This window comes from Echeneis naucrates, chromosome 18 (assembly GCF_900963305.1).
Source record: "Echeneis naucrates chromosome 18, fEcheNa1.1, whole genome shotgun sequence".
Classification (NCBI taxonomy): Eukaryota; Metazoa; Chordata; class Actinopteri; order Carangiformes; family Echeneidae; genus Echeneis; species Echeneis naucrates.
Window position 1 is genome coordinate 13,257,783 of NC_042528.1, and position 24,985 is coordinate 13,282,767.

At 40.6% G+C, this 24,985-nt stretch overlaps 2 protein-coding genes across 4 annotated transcripts in view; one reads left to right on the forward strand and one right to left on the reverse strand.

Moving 5' to 3' along the window:
- Positions 1–5,080: 5,080 nt before the first annotated feature.
- Positions 5,081–6,864, reverse strand: LOC115058602 (histone H2A.Z). Its single transcript, XM_029526011.1, has 5 exons — positions 6,751–6,864; positions 6,383–6,460; positions 6,131–6,244; positions 5,896–6,025; positions 5,081–5,790 (listed from the first exon to the last, which is right to left on the reverse strand). The coding sequence occupies exons 1-5, from the start codon at positions 6,751–6,753 to the stop codon at positions 5,729–5,731; spliced, it is 387 nt and encodes a 128-aa protein (XP_029381871.1). The 5' UTR covers positions 6,754–6,864; the 3' UTR covers positions 5,081–5,728.
- Positions 6,865–15,324: 8,460 nt separating this feature from the next.
- The window catches only part of lrch4 (leucine-rich repeats and calponin homology (CH) domain containing 4), a 44,367-nt gene continuing 34,706 nt past the window's right edge, over positions 15,325–24,985 (forward strand). For 2 of the 3 annotated variants that reach the window (XM_029525853.1, XM_029525852.1), the window contains exon 1: positions 15,325–15,698. In XM_029525853.1, coding sequence (XP_029381713.1) covers positions 15,527–15,698 — 172 coding nt within the window. In that variant the 5' untranslated portion in view covers positions 15,325–15,526. Of the gene's footprint in view, positions 15,699–15,753; positions 15,916–24,985 lie in introns of those variants that run through there. The other variant, XM_029525854.1, reaches the window with a different exon arrangement.

The following is a 24,985-nucleotide window of genomic DNA, read 5'->3' on the forward strand; positions in this document are numbered from 1 at the left end:
AAGAGGGGATGATGCATGCAGAGGCTTCAGCCAGCTCTCTCACCCAGGCCCTCTCTTCAGACACTGTGGTGGACTTGATTATTGTTTTTAACTCCTCTCCTCCCGTCCCTCCCCTCTCCAGCTCCCTGAGACCCCCTGCACCACCAAAATGGGTCAAGCCTTTTGGAGCGAATCCCAATCCCAAACCTGGTCTTTGATATCTGGGGGCTTGGCACTGCTCCTTCTCCCCCTGCTTTGTTCCTCTTGATGGATCTAGGCAGGCTGGCGAACCGTGACCCCTGCCAGCCCACCCCGGCTGTGTGAGGACACACACACACATACACATGCGCATACACACATACAGACAATGCCAAGCCACCACAGAATGCAACAGGAAAGGAGGGGAAAATGGAGAGAAAAAAATCTCAGCAAATGTGCTGTAAGCGCATGTGAATCAAAGTCTCATCCCTGACAGAGACTGCAGGCGCAGTGAGTGTGGTTGCTGCTTTCATTGTGTCTGTTCTGATAAGTTAGCCATGTGTGATGGGCGAGGAGGAGAGTCTGGATCACCGCCTATTCAGCAGCTCTGAACCACCTGCCACCAGATGGACCCAAGTGTGAACTTGAACAAGGAAGAGGGAAAAAAAGAACACTTCAATTCCCAGCCCTCACTGTGGCCACCTCATTTTCTCTCTAACTGTGTCATCAAACCCAACATTGTATCTGCTTTGTAGTGTGGTCAGTGCTGTTGTCTTATAGTTGTTTGGTGCAGAAAATTTTATGCTGCCAACTTCTTGTCTGTCTGGGCCAAAAACTGCAGCTGCTCAACAGGAAATCACTGAGATATGTGGTAATCGCTAATATTTACTTAGTGCTCCATTTTTGTCATCAAGATGTATAGTTCACTATTACATTCATAAAACACTGCACAACATAGTTCACTGATATCAACTGCAATGCATTAAACATGGAACTCATTGCTGTAATTGTTCTCTTTATTTCTGTTATAATCTGACTGCTCCCCAAGATCTTCAGACTTGCATCACAAAAGTGCAGTTGGGCAAGAAATCTGATATTAATATAAAATGTCATTATTTTTTGCACAGTATATATAATCATAACAATCTGTTATATCTTAGGTTTCAGGTAAAAATGCTGCTTTGACAAGGTTAGTTTTCTTGGTGAAGGAGACGGTTGAATGTAAAGCAGGCTAACTGAAATGATGGTCAGACTTTGCAAAAGTGCAAAAGAAGGATAAACATACATTTCCAATGTTACCATATAAGCTTTTTAATGAAATACTCAGTCATCTATGTGTTCAATGTCATTGAGAAGTGGCTCCAAATGTAAACAACATATTTTAGCCCAAACCTTTCTTGGAGTTCACCTGTTAGTTTGTCATAATCTCTCTCATTGTTCATGCTTCCTGATCTGAAAGAAATATTTTATCCGGGCTGATTGGACTATGGGGTGGGACTGTCTCACAACCAGAGGGTTCGGTGTTCACACCCTGGGCCTGTGTCAGCTGGGATTGGCTCCAGCCCTCAGTGGGCCTGCACAGACAGATACTATAGATATTGGATGGATGTGCAGAACCTCCGTGACCAGAAAAATGTACATTAACTGGTTTGTTTGTCCAATTTATCGGTGGAAATAAAGTTCTTAATTTAAGAAGGTACAACCATTTAATTAAAATTAAACACACTAAAATAATATATATATATATATATATATTGAAGGACTCTGAGTAGACAGTTAAAAGATCACACAAAACCACATGTAAGTTGTCCCTCACAGACAGAACAATATGGCCAATTTGCCTCTTCTGCCAGTAATGTTACCTATTGTAAACATTAGCCCAGAGTATACTTTACAGTTTTTTCGACAGCAGAGGAGAGCAGTGCTCATCTTCACACTAAATCCTTCATCTAACTTGTAATGACACACTTGAATGGGTTGTGGACGACCAAATAAATAAAAAATCCATCCAGCAGGGCCAGATGTGCTAATGGTTTCCAGAGAGTGCCGGAGACACTACCCAGCCTGGAGGTAGGTAGGTGAGCGCCACAGCTTCACTTCCTGCACTTTAATTAGAACCAAATGACCCCCCAACGCACACACACACACTCAGTCTTACTTAATTGACTCAATGCCTGAGTTGTGACCTGCCTGGCTGGAGCTGCAGGGAAAGCCTCATTAGCAATCTGCTTTTCACCGGACCTACAAAACAAATCATCAATAGCTGAGCAGACAAAGGGGCCAGTTAAAGACTCTAAAGGTTAATTATACATCAGCAAACCACATTTTAAAGTTCATCACCTCATTTAGACTTGCAGAGGGACTTTTGATCAGGATTAGTCCTGATAGTAGGAAACATAGGTTTGATACTATCAGGACTAATCCTGATGTCTACATCTAATCCAGATGTCTACATCCGTTGAACAAATCAGGTGCAGTTTTGTGACTCCACCAAGGTGATGAACCTCAATCAAAATTTGGAGAAAAAAAAAAAAAAAAAAATCTTTGAAAATAGTGTAATTTTTATTGAGAGATCAGGGAACCTTTTAGTTAGTAATACAGTAATACAGTTTTATATATATGTGTGTATATATATATATATATATATATATATATATATATATATATATATATATATAGCTAATTTTAACTAAACATTACCTTTTCACAAGTTCAGAGCTTGAGTCAAGATATTGCACAGTTCAGTAATTGTTATTATTATTTGCAGATTGCAGATGGAAATTAGCTTTTGCCAAATCAGGTGCGTGAATCTTTTCATTTGATAAATGCATTTGCACAATGTCCCTTTAAAATCAATAGAATAAATGAGGCACAATGAGTAGTGCGCCCAGGTATGTTTGGACTAAGCCTCTCCTGCATGCTTGATTGGTTTGGAAAAGACCAGCGCTGCTGGTTCATTGAAGCCAAGTAATTTCAATTAATTAATTTTCACTTTGTAAGTAGCAAGAGTTTTGTGATTTTCTTTACTTTTCTTCTGATAAAAGAGCTGAATTTTCATGTTCACAGTCCCAGAGGATCTGTTCCAGATTTAACTTAAAATAAAAGGACGAGAAGAATGTTAAAGGAAGGGAAAAGTATGATGACAAAATGTAAATCAATAAAGTGTGTCATTATCTGGTTAGCCTAGCTTAATATAAATATAGGAAGCAGGGGAAATTGTTACCTAGCCTGACTTTGGTACTTTGAATATTACCAAGAATTTATAGTTATTGAAGTTTTACAAATTAAAAAGTACAAATAACAAAACCTGTAAAAATCTGATGTACTAAGAGGAATTTGGATGTTGCATCAGCAGCATGCTCGTAAACATGGATATAAGCATGCTAGACATAAAAGTCCAAATTTTATGGGAGAAGGAATACACTCAACATGTTTGTCAGATCTCACAGAAATCCATTCTTATTGAATTTATTGAACATAAACAAATATTTGTTTATTTACAAGAAAGTGTCCCAAGGCTGCTTCAAGCTTTAGAGGTCTGTAAAGCATTTCAGAGTAAAAGTCTGGTCTAAATGAGACCTCCAGTTTAGCTAAGACATCTGTTGGTTATGCTAATTGCATTGTCTCCGGGTTCATGGCTGAAATCTCAGTGTGATGTCACTAAGGATACATACCAAATGGCCTTTATCAAGCTAGACTAGCGTTAGCTACCCTTTATATGATAAATGATCCACAGACTCATCACTACTAGCAAATGTGTCTCCACAAACAGGAAAGTACTCGCATGCCGGCTCTTTCATAATGGTCCATTGAGCCCTTAAGTTGCTTTTACAAAATGTACATCATCATCAGTAACTACTAACAATATTGCTAATCAAGTCCTATTAACTACAGAATCAATCATTTGATGCCAAGTCATTGAATGCGATTTAAAGTACCATAAAAGACCAGTCAGATTTGGTTTTATCCACATACATCTGCAAGAGCAGCAACATACCAAAGATCGCTGTGCTGTCTGATTCAATATACGGCTGGTTATTATCGATAGCATGGTAAACGTACAGTTGGGATATTGGAGTTGTGCAGGTCTGTGAACACATCATTTATCTTACAGATTTTGTTACTGGTGGCATTCATTCTCAGGGGAGAACTTTCCAAGGATCAGTCTGATGCTGGAGAAGTACAGAACCTGCTTATGGTGGCTCTATACATCATAGCTGATACTCAACTCCAATAGGAGGCCTATGGTGGTGCTAGATCGCCATCAAGTGCTGGCTCAGTGTTAAGCATTGAAGGCGGTGATCTGAACATGTATTTTGAATATATGCTCATGATTTATGGTACATTTGAATGCAAGTTTATTTTTCAAAATATACTTGCAATGTTTGTTTTTTAAAGAAATATTTTAGTGGTTACTGTGAGACCGTGTCTCCTTCACTAAATCGTCCAGGCCTTCAGACACCCAGGTGGCTCCTGCAGGTGGAGCTGTGGATTTGTGCCAATACTGCTGGTATGAGGTCTGATAACCTCAGAACCTTAGATGGTCAGCAACAGATTCTCAGAATCAGCGCAGATATAGTCATGTTTCCTTGTTTGTGGTTTATGAAGTAGTGCAGTGTAGTCATACATCCATTTCCTGCCTGTTCTCCCTCTTCTTGAGGTATTGATAGTTAACACTCCCAGTATGTGTATAGACTTTTCTGAGCGGTCCCTTCATCCACACAACACTGTACTAATGAATCCTCCTTGAGCTCGAGCATCAATAAACATCCATAGCATAAGACAGGCTAGACTCTAGTGATCTTTTTAAACCACCAATGACAGAGAACTTCCCTAACAGATTTATTATCTGGATCATCCTTGTAAATTAACGATAATTAAAAACAATTTCCTGGGATTTCAAGTTTTACACTTGGTAAGAGCTAGAAAATTAACTCAGACACATCTAACAAAGATGATTTTAATTTAATTTCAAGTTTTAATATCTTGGGACATTGGAGTTTCTGACCTCACTAAATTTAAAGACAAACCTTAACACCCCCAGTTCTACTACTCATGTGATCCTATATTTGAAACCCAAACTGCATTCAATACAGCAAATAAGCCAAAGATACACAATATGTAAAATGTTCTGACTGTGCCAATCCAGTCTTTATTCAGAATCCAAAAATGACAAGGTCTCCCAGTCCATGTCAGTCCAGTAATAAATGGAAGTTCATGCAATTCATTGCAATTCATGCAACTGCACAAGACTGAAACTGATGGTTTGTACGCTTAGAATGGGTGTATGTATGCCATGACACTTTCCATGTGAAAACTGAAGTGCTTGATCTTTACTTGTTGACAGAGATGGATTCTTTTAAACTGGAAAGAATACTAAAAGCCAAACATTTTCACCATCCACACTGGGGTAGGCAAAGGAATACCTACAGAGGAGAACGTGATAACATAACAGAAACAAGCAAGAACTGAAAGAGCAAACTGCAAATGCCCGTTAAGAGCTTTATTAAAACACCACTTTAAAACAAAGGAACGCCACAAAAGGAAGTTGACAAGAACTGCAGCAATAGGGAAAGAAGAAAAAAAAAAAAAGCCAAAAAAAGAAAAAAGAAAAATGAGCTTCTCTGAAGCCACTTTTAAAAAAATACCCCAGGTGAGTAAATGCAAGCTCAACCATACAAATAACTCCTAAAGGTGTTCTAATCTAAGACATTTAACCACTTGATTCAGACTTCGTCCTGAGATGGCACGACTTCTAGAGCACTTCAGGTTATACAGTCTTCTGCTGGCCCTTCTTTCCAATCAGAGACTTGTGGATGTGAGGGATCACACCTGGGAAACAAAAGACAATGGATGAGTCATAAACACAGACAATGGACAGAGCAGGCTCATTATAATTCCAAGACAAAAACCTGATGGAAAGTTCAGTTTCTTTACCTCCACCAGCAATGGTGGCCTTGATGAGTGAATCCAGCTCTTCATCTCCTCTAATAGCCAGCTGCAAGTGGCGGGGGGTTATACGTTTCACTTTAAGGTCCTTTGAAGCATTTCCTGCCAACTCCAGAACCTGAAAGAGGTTCTGGCTTTAGAGATCCGCTCTTTACAGCAACTTCCAGAGCCAATTTAAGTGATTTCTATTGATTTGACGGAAGGTAACCGGAGTTAACCTCACCTCAGCAGTGAGGTATTCAAGAATAGCCGCGCTGTACACTGCTGCAGTGGCTCCCACTCTGCCGTGGCTTGTGGTTCTGGACTTGAGATGTCTGTGGATACGACCTACCGGAAACTGGGGTGATAAGACAGAACGCGGACTTCAGAAGAGACACAAAGGGTTCACTGGCTTGTCGGTGAGAGGCGGCCACCAGCTGGGTAACCTCTGGCTGTTAGCATCGTCGAGGCAATGAATGAATGTCAGTGTACAAACCTGGAGTCCTGCTCGCTGCGAGCGCGAAATAGCCTTCGTCTTGGTCTTCCCAGAGTCTTTACCTGCTTTACCGCCAGCCTGAAAAACACCAACACTGTTCCGTGAGGTAACAATTATCACACCAGGTTTAAGTATGGTATAGCATGGACTAAAGTGGCCAGCTTTACCGCGTCTTTCTTTGCCCAGTCTATTCGCCTGCTCAATGTAGCCAACAACTACGCGCTAGCTAGCATGCTAAGCTAATACAGCAGCTAACGTTAGCGGCTACTCACTGAGGCGCTCCGACGCCTAGCTATCAGTAATTACAACCAAATCAGTAACATACACTAGCTGCCGTAATGTGTCGTGAGACGAGATTAAATACGTACCATGGTTTAAATCCACTAATAAAGTCTACCGCCGCAGCACAAAATGAAATAGCTGGGTAACGACTGTTAGTTTGAACTACAACACCCGCCTACAATTGTCCTTTTATATATAGCTAATCTTTATCCGGGGAACTGATGGGAGATCACTAGCCAATCACATTTCACTATGTGTTTCCTGCCGTGGCGCTCAGCCAATGAACGAGAAATGTTTCACTATGCGGGAAAAGTGGCAGGTTTCTGTACAAAGCAACGATGGGTAGTGTAGTTCAAAATCGTAGTGTCTTTCTTCAAGATAAAAGAAGTCAGTATTAATTTCCATGATAGTAAAATAGTATCTCAATGTGTTTTCATTCAAGTCAGCCACCCACACACACACACACCAAACAATAAACAAATGTTGTCAGGCATCCTTTTTTGGAAGAACAGATTTTTATCATATTATTTCTTGAAACCTACAGTTATTATTATACAAATTAACATTACTGATACATTTTGGATATATTACAGTTTTTAAAAATACTTATATTCACATATTTATATATAATACAATTGGACAAACAGGATAAGTGTTTCTCCAACATTAATACTTGCAGTGATGTCGCCACTGTAGTTTCAAGGCATGTTTAGTAAAAGTAATTTTGACCACATGATGGCGACATATGATGGTAATTAACCTAGCCAAGGAGGTCTGTTTTCAGCTGTCTCTTTCTTAGAGGAGGCAGGATCACTCAAAAGTCCTGTGCTGATTTGCACCAGTTTTGGTGGCAAGTTGGTTCACGGCCAGGGGCAACACTTATATCTCTTTGTGAGGAAATGATGTCTGGATATTGATGCAAACAATCAGACATGTCAGTGAGGTTAAAAGCTAGGAGTTTGGACATTCAAATGCTGATCCAGATGATAATGTCCATCCCTCATATGTTCCCTATGGAGATATTTGCTCTACTGATGGAAATCTGTACTGCTCAATAAAAATCAAGGTCATTAATCAAATCAAATCAGGGTGGGCCAGACACCGGGGAGGGCCAAAGTTGGGGGAGAGTAGGTAGAGGATGAGAGTAGGTGGAGGGGATATGAAATACAGGAACATATGATGCTGCATGGTGCTCATGAAGATGTGAGAGCAGCAGAGGTTGTAGGAACACGGGGGTGGCGATGATTCACCATGTGCAGGATGAGGACAATATTATGATCAATGGTGTAAAATGCAGCACTAAGTTCTAAGAGGAGAATTATGGAGGCTGATCCATTGTCTGAAGCCAGTAGAATATCATCAGAGACTTTAACCAGCGCTGTTTCTGTGCTATGATGGGATCCAAATCCTGACTGAAACTCTTCAAGCAAACCATTCCCATCCAGATGGTTGTGTAATTCGTTTGGTACTGCTTTCTCAATGAATTTAGAAATAAATGTAAGGTTTGATATGGGTCTATAATTGGCCAAACCATCTGGATCAAGATTCGGCTTTTTAAGCTGGGGTTTGATGACTGCAGTCTTCAGAGTCTGAGGTACATAACCAAAAGATAAGGTCAGATTAATCAGATATAAGATGAATGGCTCAAATGTGTGGAAAATCTCTTTTAAAGAGGCTAGTTGGTACTGGGTCTAATAGACAGGTTGATGGTCTGGATGATGAGACTATAGAAGCTAGCTCTGAGAGATTCAGAGGTGAGAGTGAGAGTTGCTGTATTCAGTAGAAAATTACTGCCTATTGTAGGTCTGATTGTGAGAATTTCATCTGTAAAAAAATCCGTAAAATCATCACTGCTGAGAGCTAAGGGGATCACTGGTTCAACTGAGCTATGACTCTCTGTCAGAAATCAATCATATCATTCCTCTTCCCAGAGTTTTAGGCCTGGTCAAAGCAGAATTAATTTGGGTGCTCCCTGGAGACTTCCATTCGTCAAACAGCTGCTTAGCTCCTCCAATATCTGAGTTTTTAATCTCATAAGTCCCTCAGCTGTATAGAGGTACAATACAATATACCCAGAATACACTCTTAATGCCAAGCCATCATATTCTCCATCTGTTTTGAATTAAAACACTTCCTCTTTAACTGGATAATTCTTTTTAGAAATTATGTAAATTTTATTTTACAGATTTACAATAGTGGTTAGTGCTGTTGCCTCACAGCTAGAAGGTCAGGGGTTTGGTTAGCATCTTGGGGCCTTCCTGTGAGGAGTTTCCCTGTTTGGCCCTGTACTTGTGTGGGTTTTCTCCCGCAGCCCTAAGCCATGGATGGTAGATTAACTGGTGACTCTGACTCTTGCCCGTAGCAATGAGTATGAGTCTAAGAGGTTGTTCATCCCTGTCTGTCTCAATGTGTTGGCTCTGCAATAGACTGGCAACCTGTCCAGGATGTACCCCACCCTCGCCCAATGTGGGATTGGCTCCAGCATCCCTTGTGACGTGGAAACGGATAAGTGGTAGAAGATGAATGAAAATAGTTTAGTTTCTGGTAGACATTACATACAAATCAATTATCAATGATATCAAATATTTTGAAACTACAGGCCAGTTAGACAGAAAATAAAAGAATGGGTTTTTTTTGCCACTCAGGATAAATATCTGACCTGTCATCTATCTTATCATTATCTTACAGTTTATTTCCCTTGTAGACAAAACTCCCACCGCATTCAACAAAAATTCAGGATAACTGTTGATTTTCATTTGTATTCTATTTGTTGTTGTTTTTTCTTTTTCAACGTTTTTGCAAGCTTGATTTGAAAATGGAGTATTCTATGTTTTAGGAGGTCAAATATATACAGAGTTGGTGGCAGCAGCAGAAGCATCGAGGTTCAGACTACAGAGATTCTTGTATGCAGGCTCATGAAGAAACTTTAAATGATAAACTGAAGAAAACAATCCAGGTGTATGAACAGACAGACATGTACAGACCCAATGTTACTACACACAGGTGTCAGGATAATGGGGGCACATGTCAACAATCCAACCAAAAGCTGTTGTAGCCAGCTGGGTCAAGTTATTGAAGAATCCGGGAGAGATGCTCAGGTTACTCGAAATAAGCAGACAAGACAGGTAGATCTGGCAGTTGAAGGTGAAAGTGTGACATCTGGTGGGTAGAAACAGTAATCATACTATGGATCAAAAGATTTTAAATGTTAAACATTCAATTATTTCTTTAAAACATTTAATTCTCCCTACCCATTGCTTTAAGACAGGGGTGGGGATAAGGGAAGCTCAGTTAATTCTGACATCAGGGAGGAGTTGAAACAAGAGAGGTTTCAGTCTCACTTTCATCCTGTTAAACTGCCGTGTTAATGGCATACTGGCTCCAGACCAAGGGGGTGACTTGATAAGACAATGTGTCTATATGTGTATGTGCGTGTGTGTGTGTGTGTGTCTGAGACAACATGCACAGCTGGTAGTGGGCTGGTCAAATCTAAATCACATACCATTCATTCACAGGCGTTCTCCCCTTTCAGCAGTCACTCATTGACTTTCTCTCCTAACCTCTACCTCGCTGTCAGTCACCTCTCAGTACAAACCTTCTCCAATGGGTTCAGTACTGGTTTTGTTTTAATTAATCTCTACATGCCTCCATTTGGCCATATTATCCATATTATGGCAATATTATCTTCCATACAATAATTTTACCCATATATATATATATATATATATATATATTATTCAGCACATGTCTTCATCACACATCAGTGAAAAAAGCCAAGTAATTATTATCCAGTTCAGCTTCCAACTCTCCCCAGACATCTTGTGCTTGCTGAGCTGTAACAGCAACTCACTGATTATTAATGTAAAAGAACTTTTTCAGTTTTTCTGCTGGTTTTAATTACCTAAAATCTCCTGTCTGGACTGGATGTTTCACCCAGAAACTGTGGAAAACACATGTGGGAAAATTGTAGGTCAGAAGGGGAGAGCAGCTAATGAAGAGACACTTGGAGGAAGACAGGAGCAACTGCTGGCACAGAGGCAGAGCTGTATACACTGTCCAATCACATACTCTAACAAAGTACCCAAATGTCATTGTGGTGCTGGGGTGGCTGTGGCTGTGGCTGTGATTTTCTAAAAATATCAATTACTTTGTCAAAAATAATAAAAATCACCAAATCTCACCAAGAACTCCTGCACATGTAGAGAATCAACCAGTATCACTGCTTCCATTTCTATCCAGCAGAATAGAAAGGGACTTAAAGCTGTTCTCATTATTTTTTATCCAAACCGTTCTCCTCCATCCAAATTAGTCAGGCTTTAAAGAGCAGCCTCTCCACAAAATGGCTCTGTAGTCTCTGAAAGAAACCTTGAGCAGCCATGGCTATTTTTACCGATATAGTGAACCACAACTTCCTATTGTCTGCAATCTTGCACATAGGCATCTTGGGCAAAGCCCCTTTGTAGTTTGAATCCTAACTCGCTGTCGGAACTCACTGCATCAGCATGTCAGCTGAAAAGACCACATGTTGCTGTCCTACTCACTGACCAACTCTAGGTACTCAAGCTTGTCCAAATCAAGTTCAGGTCTCCAACACTGCCTTCAGAACAACTTCTGGGTCTGCATCATCTACTTGAACTCAATCATGCTCCATCTCAACCACTGCATTCATCCAAGGAATGTCATCTGGCATTGCCATCCCTATAGACAAAGCAATCTCAGTCCAGCCTGTTCTCATCTATAGTTCCCAGATGGTGAAATCAGTTCCTGAATCCTCTTGTAGAAGGGATGTCCCTCTCTGTCTTCAAGAAGCTCCTGAAAACTCATCTACTCCTATAAAACCTTAAAATGCCAAACTGGTGTTTGCTTATACCATCTCCTGCACTTATCTGATGACTGTGGTACTTACTATGATATTTACACTGAGTGAAATCCCTCGATGAAAGCTGTTTCAGATAATGTGAGAATCTTGAGGTCACATGACCAGAGGATATTGACAGTCACAAGAGCTCTGGAAGTCATATGACAAGAGGCCCCCTGACGCAAGGCTCCGTCATAGAGTATCTGACTGATTTTGACCTTTTTCATTGTTTGTGCTTTCAGTTAAGAAGATCTCCTTTCCAGTGTCCTGAATGTGTTAAATTAGTAATGTACCTATTTTCATATCTCCAGACCTGTTTATTTCTTGTACACCTGATTTTAATTTGATAACATGGTAGCATCAAATAAGCATATGTTGTTTGATTTCAGCATTGTAGTTGATTTCTGTTGATTGCTCAGCTTTAACATCTCTTCTGTTGTAAAGGAAAAACACTCTGACCTTCACCCTGACAGTTACACATAATGCTGCTGTTGCTCCTTCGTGAAGAGGATTATCAAATGTCATGTCTGTGCACCTGAGAGACAGCCAGCAGTCTCTACAACCCAATGGGGGAATGACAACAGGATGGGAGAGAAAGAAAGGGACAGCTCAGAGGAATAAGGAATGGACAAAGAGCGTGAGAAACCATGATGTTGCACCCCTGCGAGGACTCAAGCAGAAACTAAAAAAGTTTGGTGGGAAACAACTCCAGGGAGACTAGTCTACTGGGTCACTGGTCTACAAGACCCCACACAGGAGACTTTGGTTCTTCATTAAAGACATAATGTAATCAGTTGAGTTAAATCATATCTGATGCTGCAGGTTTCTACTGAAAAATATGAGTAGTGAACTAATTGGTCCAATGGTAAGTAAATGAATTCAGCCAACATGGTTCATTCACCTCTCTTTTGATTGGTTGTAGTAAAGACATCATCCCAGAAAGATGTAGGTTAATGAAGAGCATGAATAATCATTCTCATCGACAGAGAGTTTGAGTTTCTATCCCTGCTTTTTTGTTGTCAGCTCACATTATGTCATTCACACAAGATTACCATACACATTTGTGTGTGTGTGTGTGTGTTTCTACTCATCCTCTGACCCCCTGTTTTCTTGTGTGTGTTTGTGTTTGATTGAGATCATCCACATGGACAGGTTCAGACTCTGAAGCCCCAAACAGAACATGATTCATTATGCAGAGAAGCTAAGTGTGTAAAGCTCCCATAAGGGCCCCACCTGGTGCTACTGTATGTTCTGTACAGCATTAATGGGAAAGTGTTGAATGGATGAAATTATGTATCAGGACTTCTCCATTGTTAAAGCTTAATTAGATAATGGACTGAAGCCAATTAATAATCATCCAACTAAAATAGCTGACCCTAACCCTCCTCGCAGGATATATTATAACCTCTCGTCAAGCATAACAGCAAGTGACTGGCCCTAGTGAAAGGTATAACATTTAAACTGTACACTTTGACTGTGCTTTGTGCCCTCCTCACAATGACTAACTACATGATAACTTCTTATTTGTCTGGCCCCAAATGGTAGAATGAACTCTGTTCCTCCAAAGTACATAGTAGGGCTACGGCATCAGTAGCCCTGACGTTTTACATCAGGACTGTCAAAGGATTTTATGAGCAGCCAATATTTCTTAATTAAATATCAAAATGCATGCACTGATTGTTTTGTTGATTATTCATTGATTGAAATCAGGAGACGATTATTCATCAGCAGTTAACACATTACATAAAGCAGTAGACATTTCATATACTGCCTCCTTCTTCCTCCTCTAAAAACTTTATAGGTTCTTAAGATGAAACAAAGGAAATATGAAAAGAGCAGACTAAACTACACTGCAGTATTCCCAAGGATGGGGGACGTATTTATACTTCCGTTATAATCTCGCAGAAATACTGAGGAAAAAATGAACTAAGCAGTGACTGTTAATGGATTTTACAAGTGCATGTAGTGAAAGTTCACCCCCACACCCCAACACACACACACATTAGATGTGGTTGCAGCTGGGTAACTAGTCAGATAGGACTTTGACAGATGGTCAAATGGGATACTGGAGGGAGGGAGGACACAAGGGCTAAAGAGAAGGATGGATGGAGGATGGCAGGGAGGGGACAATGCTAATGGATGCAGAAGTGTGTGTATATGTGTGTGTAGGAGGAGAGTCATCTGTTCTGAAAGAATGGAGGAATAAGAATGAAGGTTATAAACCTCACGGGAAGCAGAAGGGAAATGTCTCCCTGCTGATGCTGCATTTACACTTATATGGATGTTTAGATCCATACAGACACTAACACTCGTGAAAACACTGGCCGTACTGAATTATTACTCCACGTACATTGTTTTAGACATCATTGCAATGAAGAAGAAAGTCAGAAGCAATCTTTATATAAATTCGAGCTCAATTTTTAAAACCAAAGTTTCGCGATGTCAAAAAGTTTTGAAGATTTTACAGCCATCTTTTTCAAGTATTGCATCGACGTAACTTATCTCCAGTAATTCAAAATATGCAGACAGAAGCCACGCCCCGATTGGTGCCCTATGTGGCCACGCCCCCCCCCCCCCCCCCCCCCATTGCCTTCTCGCACTGGCTGCACCCTTCCGAAAAGCACCCAGAAAGCTCAGGTAGAAAGAAAAATTGCTCTTCCAAACATCCGGTTATGGCTATCAAAATAAAACTCATATGAGGGGCCGTGCATATTTTCTAAACAAAATGACGGACCATTAACGTTTTTTTTTCTTCACTGCCTCCAGAATACGCATTGGTATAAAATAGAAAATTAAATGACGTTTCAACAGTGTTTTTGACCGTTTTTCAGCACTTTGACATTTATATAAAATTAAAAGTGCATTAATCTTTGCTGGACTTTTCCCTGTATTGATTATTGTTGTTATGATTAAATAAAAGGTTCTTTCCACTAAGCCATTGGGGCATAAGAATCATGGTCTGTCCTATAACAATAGCGATGCAGTAATGCTGATATGCCTATTGAGTGAGTAGTCTATGTGATTACTGTGATCATTCCTCCTGTCTGTACCGGATGTGAAGCCTTCCACTCCTGACAAGTTCCCTGAATGTAATGGGGGGGCTAAGGGATTCCACATTCCCAGCTTTGAGCTAAAATGCATCATGGAATTCAGGTAAAGCTCTTTGCCCATTGGAGCCCAGCAAGGTCTCACAGTGTGGAACACTGCCAGAAGAAAGTGCCTACCAATATCATGGATTAATGTCCTGGTGCAACCCTCCACAAGTTTTCAAAAGTGGATTTCAGGATTGTATGACTGCGCTAACTGAACATTATAACATTAATTAACTACACAATTCTTTTAAGTAAATCTCTAAGATAATAATAAGAAACTGGACCTATACTACATAGTGTTGCCATTAAATCTGCACAAATATATGCTCTTTTTTTCCCTCCCCAACAATATGATTATTTTTCAAATGATCTGACAAACCACAGGGGAATGGTTTCGGGAGGTATTGAAAGTCATGATAAAGAAAAAAAACTGTCACAAAATAAAAGCCAACAATGACCCAACAACACAATATTGTGTAATTGTAACACTGTAACATAGTAGTAATACATTTCAACAAGCTTCAGATCTGATCCATGCAGCATTGTGATGAAACATAGAACATCAGTGTTAATGTGAACAGTGATTTTATTGATATACACTTTCAAATGCACTAAACTTGGGGCTTTTATTTTGAAAGATAGGCGCTGTCTTTCCGTCGTACGGTTGCGAAATCGTAAAACTTGACGCAACTTCCTGAAAGATTGACAGCTTGAACCACTCGTTTTCAGGAGTGGAACCTACCGCTCCCGTCGTGTGAGGGTACAATTTGTTTTCTCTCTCGGATTTAAGACTGTAGTTTTCCAGGCGTTTAGCAGAGAAACGCTTTGTGTGGCTTTTTACGGATCTACGGGGCATGAAAGTGCAGCGGACGCTCGAAACAAAGTAAAAGAGGAGGCAGACCTGTGCGTTTGATGGCTGCTGGGGATGGAGCCCAGCTGCCGGCCACTGTAGCGGCCAGCCGGAGCGTGGAGAAGGCGCTCGAGGACGCTGCCGCGAGCGGGGCTCTCAACTTGTCTAACCGAAAACTGAAGGAGTTTCCCCGAAGCGCCAGGAACTACGACCTGTCCGACATTACACATGCAGGTTGGTTGTCTTTGTTGTTGCTGTTTTCTTCTAAACTTACAGAGCAGCCGCAGCAGCCGGGAGCTAGCTGTTACTATGAGAAGAGCCTTTTGTTTTATTGCCACCTGCCTCTTTTTTCCGAACGGGGAAGACGCATCCTCCCTCAAGCCCGACACTTTCCACCAGACCTGAAACTCTGCCGCTTTCGTTTGTCCCGGGCACTACGACTGCATTATCGGTAAAATATATATATATAAATTTTACTTATTTCAAATCACCAGGTTCTATTTGTTGCTCCGGCACATCTGCGCACTGCCAAACTGCAGTTGTATCAATTATAATAATAATAATAATAATACTTTGCCAAATTGACATCTCTCACAACAAAGTGCGTAGTGTCAGATTAAGTTTCTTTTTTTTAATTAAAAAAAAAAATCCATCCTGCTGGGTGGATTTTACCAAAGCAAATTCATTTGAGAGGTTATTTACTTTTGCCCCTGCTTTTTCGGGAAGGTTTGTGTGTTATTCTCTTTAACTTCAAAGAGGACAGAAACCTCAGACATGCCAGTTCCTCTTCCTCAACATGAAGTCTTATCAGAGAGGGAAACCTCTTTACATCTACATTTACAGCTTCTTTCATTAAGTTTTTGCCATTTTAAAAACCAATTTCTGTATTGATGAGCCAATAATGTCATGTAATTACTAGCATTCACCACCCAGTCTTAATAAAACGTCCTCGAAGTTTTAGAAAGCTGTTACCAAAAAGCTGAAGTAGGTGTGGATCAAAGGGCTCTACTTTGTCCTGGTTCAAAAGAGGATTATGTCATCCAGGTTGCTGAAATCAACCCGGCCACGCAGAGACCAACACCCCCTTTACTCTGGTGCTGCTGCTTTCTGTGCTCCGGTAATTATGACCATCTGCTCATAACAACCCAGGCCTAGGCCCTATGGGATAAGGAGGCCTTGAACACATGTAAACACAGACACCTGCCAGCAGAGCAACCCAACCTTACTGACCATGGAGGTGGTGAATATATCTCATACCCATGGCAATGCCACTTTATCAGGCTCTGTTTATCCAAGTGCAGGTGCTTAGATAAATGAATAAGCCAGGAAGGGAAGTCAGTAATACGGACAGCTTTGGGTTTAAGGGGCATTCAACTTATCAAACAAAGCCATGTACAGTTTACATATCATGAGGAGTTTTACTCTGAAAATGCCAAAAACTGATGACTGACAGGTACATACACTGTTGTGTGTGTTTGGGATTTTTGTGACCACGCAAATACAAAAAAACAACATAAAACAAACCTTTTGAATCCTAATTTGGACATCAGTTACCGTGGTGATGATCAGTGCTGCATCCCAATGTCTTCTTTGAAGATGGTGATGCAAGATGTATCGTAAAATAACAAATACTCAAATTTAAGAAGCAGGAATCAATACGTTTGTGGATTTCTTGCATAACACAGTAGCTTGGCAAATTAATATTACACCAACAAGAGATAGAGACAAGAAAAATTAAAAAAGTGCAGAAGAGGTGGAGGTAGTTGTTAGTATATCTCTGGTAATAGTCTGGTAATGGTCTTTTGTTAAACTTTCACTGTGAGTGAGTAATGAGGTACTGTCACTTTTACTGGCATTACCTAGTAGCCTTGTCTCCACACACAGACATAAGAAAGGGAGCTACAGAACTCTGTCTGTGAGGCCTCCACCTTCTGTCTCTGTGTGTATATCCAGTGGTGGATGGTGACAGTCCAGACTGATTCACAACACTGTCATAGTGGTTATCAGGTTTGGCTTGGTGGGGTTGAATTTGAACTAATCTTGTGTTAAGTAAAGCAGAGATGATACAGTTGAGGCCCTAATGCATCACCACCAGCTCATTGTGTATCCCTGTTAACCAGAGCAGCGTCATTGAAAATAGTACATAATGAAGACCTTCCCTAAGACAGGCATGTTCCGTGGTTTACTTTGTGTTGAGGGAGGTTGTGTTAAGACAGAAGCTTAGACATGTAATGTGTGAAAGAGAAACACACATATGAAAAAATGATATAATCATTACAAAACCTATAGCTCTGATTCATTGTATTATATCAGGCAGTTATAGTTTTCTGAAGCCTAAAATAACTGCTTCAAATTTCCTGTTTTGTCCGACCCAACAGATTTTCAATCTGTCACATGAGAGAAATTATAAGGTTTGGTATTTCGAAGTGTTCCCAAACTTTAGACATTTTCTGCCTTTTTGCCTTCTGAGCTTTGCTCCATGTTGCCATGTTGTTAATGGTGATTCTGGTGTCATGTTTCTGTGTAAAACACAACAGAGGAACTGATGTTTCAGTGACAGTGAAGTCAATGAAACAAAGCTTGGACTCAGGAAAATTGTAATCGAATAATTTTTTTAAATCGATTTGAGTTGATTAATTGATTAATCATTTCAGCTCTAATGTCTGGCATTATGCCATAAAATGCTTTATTTGTCTTATCAGTTGACCAGTTTCCAGAAAGCAACTTGCACCTAAATCTTATCTGTACCCCATCGTAATATCATGCTGTTGTTGTTTGCTAATAGCAGTTGCATAAATCCAGAAGACAAATGGCAACATGAGCTTTGAATTCAAAACAATTTTATGGGCAGCTGATGGTTGTTTTAGTCTGTACTTACACTGTAGCTCTCTCTCTCTCCACCAATTCCTGAGCTACTAAATGTGCCACTGCTTCCAGCAGCCACTCCTCCTTTAACAGTGAGCTGGTATGGTTTTTGCCCAAGTCTGTGTATTTTCTTGTTCTGGAGATACATACTGTGGGGGCACTAACAGTGAGGTGGTTCTGAAATGTTAATATGTCTGCCTATTTGGACTTATGTAGTCATATGTAGTTTCTGATAACCGCAGAACACAATGTTGATGCCAACATGATGCCTGTCTATATGCTGACCTAGAAATGCTCAGAAGTCTTTATTATTCATGTATTCATGAGACCACACCCATCCTTGATCACAGCTTTTTTATTGACCTGAACTGCACACTTGTAAAGCTGTGTTCAAAGTCATTTGTGGCAGAGCCCACTACAGATGATGTCACACACAGACTCATAATGCAGCAATGCTAGTGACATTATGATATACACCATGATATGTGAAAGGATGATGATGAGTGATAACAATGAATGAGCACTGGCTAGAAAAACACTAACTATAAGGCTGACCCTGGCTGCAGAGTTAATGTATGTGAATATAAACCAAATATCTCTGCAGTAACTTTCTGGTCATTCGTTTATGGTCATCCGGAAAAATTTAGTTCTTCCTAGACTGATGCAGGCCTGTTGTTTGCTTCCAAGACACATTTTCTTATATTGAAAACTCATCTTGAGCTACAGACAGGATGTTAATGATGTTATACTATGTTGCAAACAAATACATGAATCTGGTGGTGAACTAAAGAGAAGAGGCCTGGCTGTGGTTGGAGGCCCAGTGCTGTTTATGATAACATCACCCCCCTCCTCCACCCTATCCCCCACAGGAGCAGCTTCCCTTAGGAAGGTCAAAGGTTCACAGACACACAAACAAAGAGGAAGGCTTGCGTCTTGCAGAGTGTTTCCCAGTAGCTCAGAGCAGTTGAAGGGAACAAAGCCCAGCCTTTGTATGTTGCGTGTTGTGTCCACCTTTTAGACTCATAAGTCTATGTTGTTGCAGTGAATGTACACACACATAATGTACAGTCACACTTGAGCATATCATTTATGCATCAAAGGCTGTGTCTATATTTGCAGTATACAAGCTGCAGTTTGCTGGATTCATGCAAGAATACAAGCAGACTGGGCAAGCTTTTCAAATACGGTAGCTCTGCACTGTTCAGGAATCTGGACTCACTCAGGAATTTTGTAAAGCGACCATGTGCTGTAAGATGTAGGACATTTTGACAAGACCAGCTACCCTTTGCACAACATAATGGTAGGAGAATGAAGCAGCTTCAGCTGCACCCATCATCTCATCTGACAATGCTGCAAGACTGAAAGCAGAGGAGATCCTTTGTCCAACTTGCCATTGGACTGTAGAACAAAGTGGTTTATGAGAAGGAATACATTTTAACTGGGTGTATTACTGATATACTGGGCAATGGATTAAAAAAAATGGCAATTAATCTACAGTATATATATGTATTGCTATTGTTAATATTAATATTTATTGTATTATCTATATATAATGAATAATATTGCTACTATTTGGGCAATTTGATATTTTTGTGATAACAATATATAAAATTATTGCATGCTCTTACACGCTGCAGCACAAAGACATGGGCCCTGCCCTCAGTGTGGTTACACCTCACCAGATTCAACTGGTGACTGTGTGTGTGCGTGTGTGCGTGCGTACGTACGTGTACCAATTTATGAAATGAAATCTCTTATTCGAAACACTCTGTTCATAGCTACTCTGTTGGTCCATGGTGAATGTTGTGTTGTAGTAGCCTGGAACCCACACAGAGTTAACATAGCCAGAGGGACTTGGTTTAATGATGAATTACCATCAACTGAAATGGTAAGAGCTCCTTCTCAACTGAACTTCAGAAATTGACAGTTTCAGTTTCATTGTTCTCAGTCTGATCTGAATCAATGATCTGGAAGCTGAAGGCAAAATGAAGCACAGTAAGACAGAGAAGAGTGAATAACTATGATGCTTATTTTACATCACAAGTAGTTGTAGTCACATTGAGCCTTATAGCACTTGCGTTGGAGCAGACTGAGGCCTTTAAGAACTTGCTGTTTAGAGCACAGTTCAATGCTCTCTCTTAAAACACTGAAATTGAGTATTGTGATCGTCAAGTGGACAAAATAGCTGAAATGGCCTTCAGTCTCAGTTAATGATGCTGATCCACTGTGTACTGAGTGAGTTTTGTATGCTATTTAAAGAGTAACAAATGAAAACAGCAGATTCTCAATATTAAAGGACAGGGAGCTGGACGTTCTCCAGATAATAAGGTAATATTGGATGCTTCATACTCCATTAAACAAAGACCTGTGCAAGTGGAATTTCACTAACAGCAGCCACAAAAATGTTGTTGCATGGACACAACTTAATAAAGTGACCTCTAGTCTCATATGAACTCTGGGGATGTGAGAGACAAGACCCTTATGTTAGGTGGGGAGCACAACTGAAAGCGTGCAGACTCCAATCTACCATGATCAAGAAGGCGAGCAGCTGACTTAGAGCTAAGAGAGACAGTTATGTAGATATATATTCTTGAAATGTGTTTTATAAAAAGCCCTGATTATTTAAGCTTTCCCTATGTATATTTATGTAAATATTTATAATATTTATATTCATTCACTCATCTTCTACTGTTTATCAGTTTCCGGGCCACGAGGGCTGCTGGAGCCAATCCCAACTCAAATTGGGCGAGGGTGGGGTACATCCTGGACAGTTTGCCAGTCCAGCCACTCACACTCAGACCTACGAACAATTTAGAGTCACCAATGAACCCAAACATGCATGTCTTAGGATGGCGGGAGGAAACCCATGCAGGCACCCTAACCCTCTGCACAGAAAGGCCCCAGGCAAGGAACCGAACCCGCCACCTTCTTGTTGTGCCCTCATATGTTGTATAAACTTTGTTTATATCTTCTTTAGCTTCCAAGTTGTTGTCTAATAAAAACTTCCCCCAGGGGGTGGGGCATAACAAAGTATTGGCCATAACCCTTTAACAGCTTGATAAATCATCATAAATATTGGTGCACTTCAGGCAGTGTATGGAAACACCAAAAACAAACAAAAAGCACTGCTATGTCTAACCACATCTTCACAGTGCTGCTTGCATGACTGTAGCTTGTCTTCCCTCTACCTGTCTAACCCGTTTTTAACCAAGTAAATCAGAGTTCCCTCTCATCTTTGTGAATATGAGATTTTATTATAGCATTACTTCATCTTATTTTAGATGGATGTGATATTTTCTTGGTTTTTTGAATGGAACCATTCAGTATTGATGCCAAGTAGAGCTAGAGATCCATAAAGGAAACACTAATGTGTTTTCCTCTCAAACTCCATGCCATTGTTGCTTAAAATTTAGTGTGCTGTTGTGCACATAAAGAGTGACAGTAAACCCCACCCCATGGTTTTAGGCCTGATAGAGAAAATTTCTGGTTAAACTCTTTGAAAATTACAAAACTATAGTGCAGCGTTGGCTAACGGGGCGTTTAGGGAGCTTTGATTTTGGCTGTGTATGTGTCTGTAATTTTAGCTGAACATATGCAGCTTTGTCAGTTGTTTACATCTGTTTGGTGTCATTAAATAAGACTACATGCATGTTGGTGCGGTGCTCCCCCCTCTGGCATGATCTGTTTCCTCTGTGCTGCGGATGTGGGCTGACTGCTCACATATTCACTTCTGCTTTTTCTTACTCTGAATCGTCAAGGCTTCGCCTTCATAATTGCCGCACATTATGTGTTAGCCAACATCTTTCCGCACAGCTGTTTGTCCCAATCTGCTTTTAAATGTCACAGAAAACATGCCAAATGGGCCTGCTTCTGTTAGATGGGACTAGTCACTTTAGTCAGAAGAGATTCATACAAATGTAGGATAAATGAGGCTGCAGTATCCTTTAAGCTTTTGCCATGATTTTATTTACAGTGTCTTTACGTCCATGTCTGAAGTACTGTGTGTGCGTGCGTGTCTGAAACCTGCTGATGTGTGTTCCCTCTCAGAACACAGCAGCTGGTGGGGAGGGGGAATCCCTTGTCTCTCCCATGGGAGGTAACCAGAGAAAGAAGCAGACACAGAAGCTGTAGGGCAACACTACCAGTCTGACCACAAATACATTGTGCCATACATCGCCTAGTTCAGTTGAGTGTGGATGGGATGTGGATTATAGGGGACTACAGACTGGACACAAATTAAAGGAAAAGCCAGAAAAATGAGTGGACAGGATGTAAGTGCCCTCGTCAATCAGAAGTGGTCCCTTGTGATATGTGGATGAATATGGGGGGGCGGGAGTGAATCCCCATATGTCAACCCAGTTGGAGAGCAATGGAATATTTCAGAACAGCTACGACACTTAGATCTTGAAACTCATCTCTCTTTGCTATGATTCCTGCCATACATATTCCACAGGGTTTCTGAGTCCCAGAAATGGAGACGTCTTGAAAACTCGAGCTGACTTTGTCTGAAAATTCCAGGACAGCAGCTTTGTCTAGATGGTAAACAAACTAACCCCCACAGTAGCTTCCTGATCATCCTCTCATCACCCATTACAATTTGTGTTTATAAAATGGCAGACTAAAATAAATTCAAATCATACATTTTTTTGTCGCAGCTGTGTAGTTCCATTTCAATATTTAATGAAGTGGAAAATCACTGTGGTGGCCATTTTGAAGCCATCAGTTTTTAATTTGATCATCACATTCTTGGTTTTTTAAAACCAGAAGAAACCATGTTTGGGCATGAAAGTGGAGCTGTGTGAGGGCTGGATTTGACATCATCTGTGCTTTGTCTGACATGTCTTCATCTTTGGTACAATCTGTCCATCACATTAGTCACACCCTAATGCATCCTCTGCTTTATGGCCTATTTTCCTCTAAATGGACCATCATTTAACATATTAACATCATGCTCTATTGAAGACCTTAAATTAGTTTGGAAAAAGTTTACTGAGCTAATACATTAAAGGAGAAGTAGGGACCTTTTCCCATAGACTTCAACACAATCTGACTTTTTTGCAAAGCCAGTTCAGTTTCCCCCTGATAATCTTTTGATACAATGAAAGTTTCTAGACCCAGAGTTGACATGCACTTTTATAGACAGCTTATGATTTTAATGCTACAACAGAATGTATTGTTCCTCATTAGTAGAAGCCAGTAATTTGCTTCCTGTTCACAATAGCTCATGCTCAGTATACCTGAATTGGCATGTTTGTGTGTTAGTGCTCACTTGTTTGAAAGTCATCTAGACAGATATGGTATAGAAAACGCTCTCCACCACCATCAATCAGCAATGTCACTGTAAACTATTAGATAATGTGTTAAATGTTTTGACAGTTCAAATGACCTGTGTCAGATGAATAATGATCAAGTGGGCAAAGGTCTCTGTCGTCTTTGCGTCCTGAACTTGCGGTGCTGTAGTTGCTGTGTGTTCCGGGCTCAGCAGGCAGCCATTACTTCGTGGGCCCAGTCCCATTCCTGCTGGCTCCATATTTGCGCTGAAACACAGTGTAACCCTATAAGAATGTGTGTAAGTAATCTAATGGTGTGGGGTTGACTGCCTGGTGAAGAATGAAAGCTGTGGCCATGCTTTATGTCACCAAGCATATCCATTAACTGCCATAGTGTTGGGTGTCCAGATGGCTGATGGACTGAGGGAGTTAGTGCATAATAGAAAAGGAATGGGGACATGGAGGGGTTGGCAGTGGCAACATTTATGTGTGAATATCTCCAGTTTCCATAGAGTTAGTATAGTAACAGTAAAATTAGCTTATTGCAGACAACATGTTGATAAAGTGAAAGTTGTTGTCTCAACTTTTCATAATGTTGTGATGGGATCACAGCAGCTGGAACAACACATCAGTCCTCATGGGTTCCACCACACCTGTCTTCAAATTCAGCCTAGTTTTGAGTTGTGTTTGAGTGTTTGAGATGCTACCATGTTGACAAAATGTGAACCACGCTCATACATATGACTGTGGACTTGCTGATACCCAATCCTGATTGTATCAACATTATAAATAATCATAATATAGCGCTGGATGATTTCATAGAATTTTTATCAAAATCGCAATTTCAGCCATTGTGATTAGCAAATTGCAAAAGGCTGCGATGTAGAGTATATGCATTGAGTCGGACCCTGAGCAAAACCTGGGTTTCCTGCATGTAAGACAGTCTTGCTAAGCAATGGAGAGAGCACCCCTCTATGCTCTCTAATAAGAAAGTGGCCACAGCCACTTGTGTATAGTTGGGAGGGGACAACAGCTCATATGTATTCACGTCATCCAACATGAAGACGGGTGGATCTGGAGATTGAGAGAGCCACTATTGAAGCTCTGTTCCTTCTGAAAATAAAACTGTCTAAAACATACAGTACAGGCCACACCTTCTCATTCAAATGAATAGGAAAGTGTGTCCAAACTTTTGGCCTGTACTGTACCAACGGCAGCGTGTAGTCTCTTGTGCCCACCTTTTTGTCCATTTTAACTGAGTAGACTATGTATTGTCTCACAGGATGGACAGTCCTCTACAGATTGATTTGCATTGTTTTATTGTGGTCTGCCATAAGGCGCTTTGTCCATCAAGCTAACTGGGAGCTTTTTTGTCCTCTACAAAGT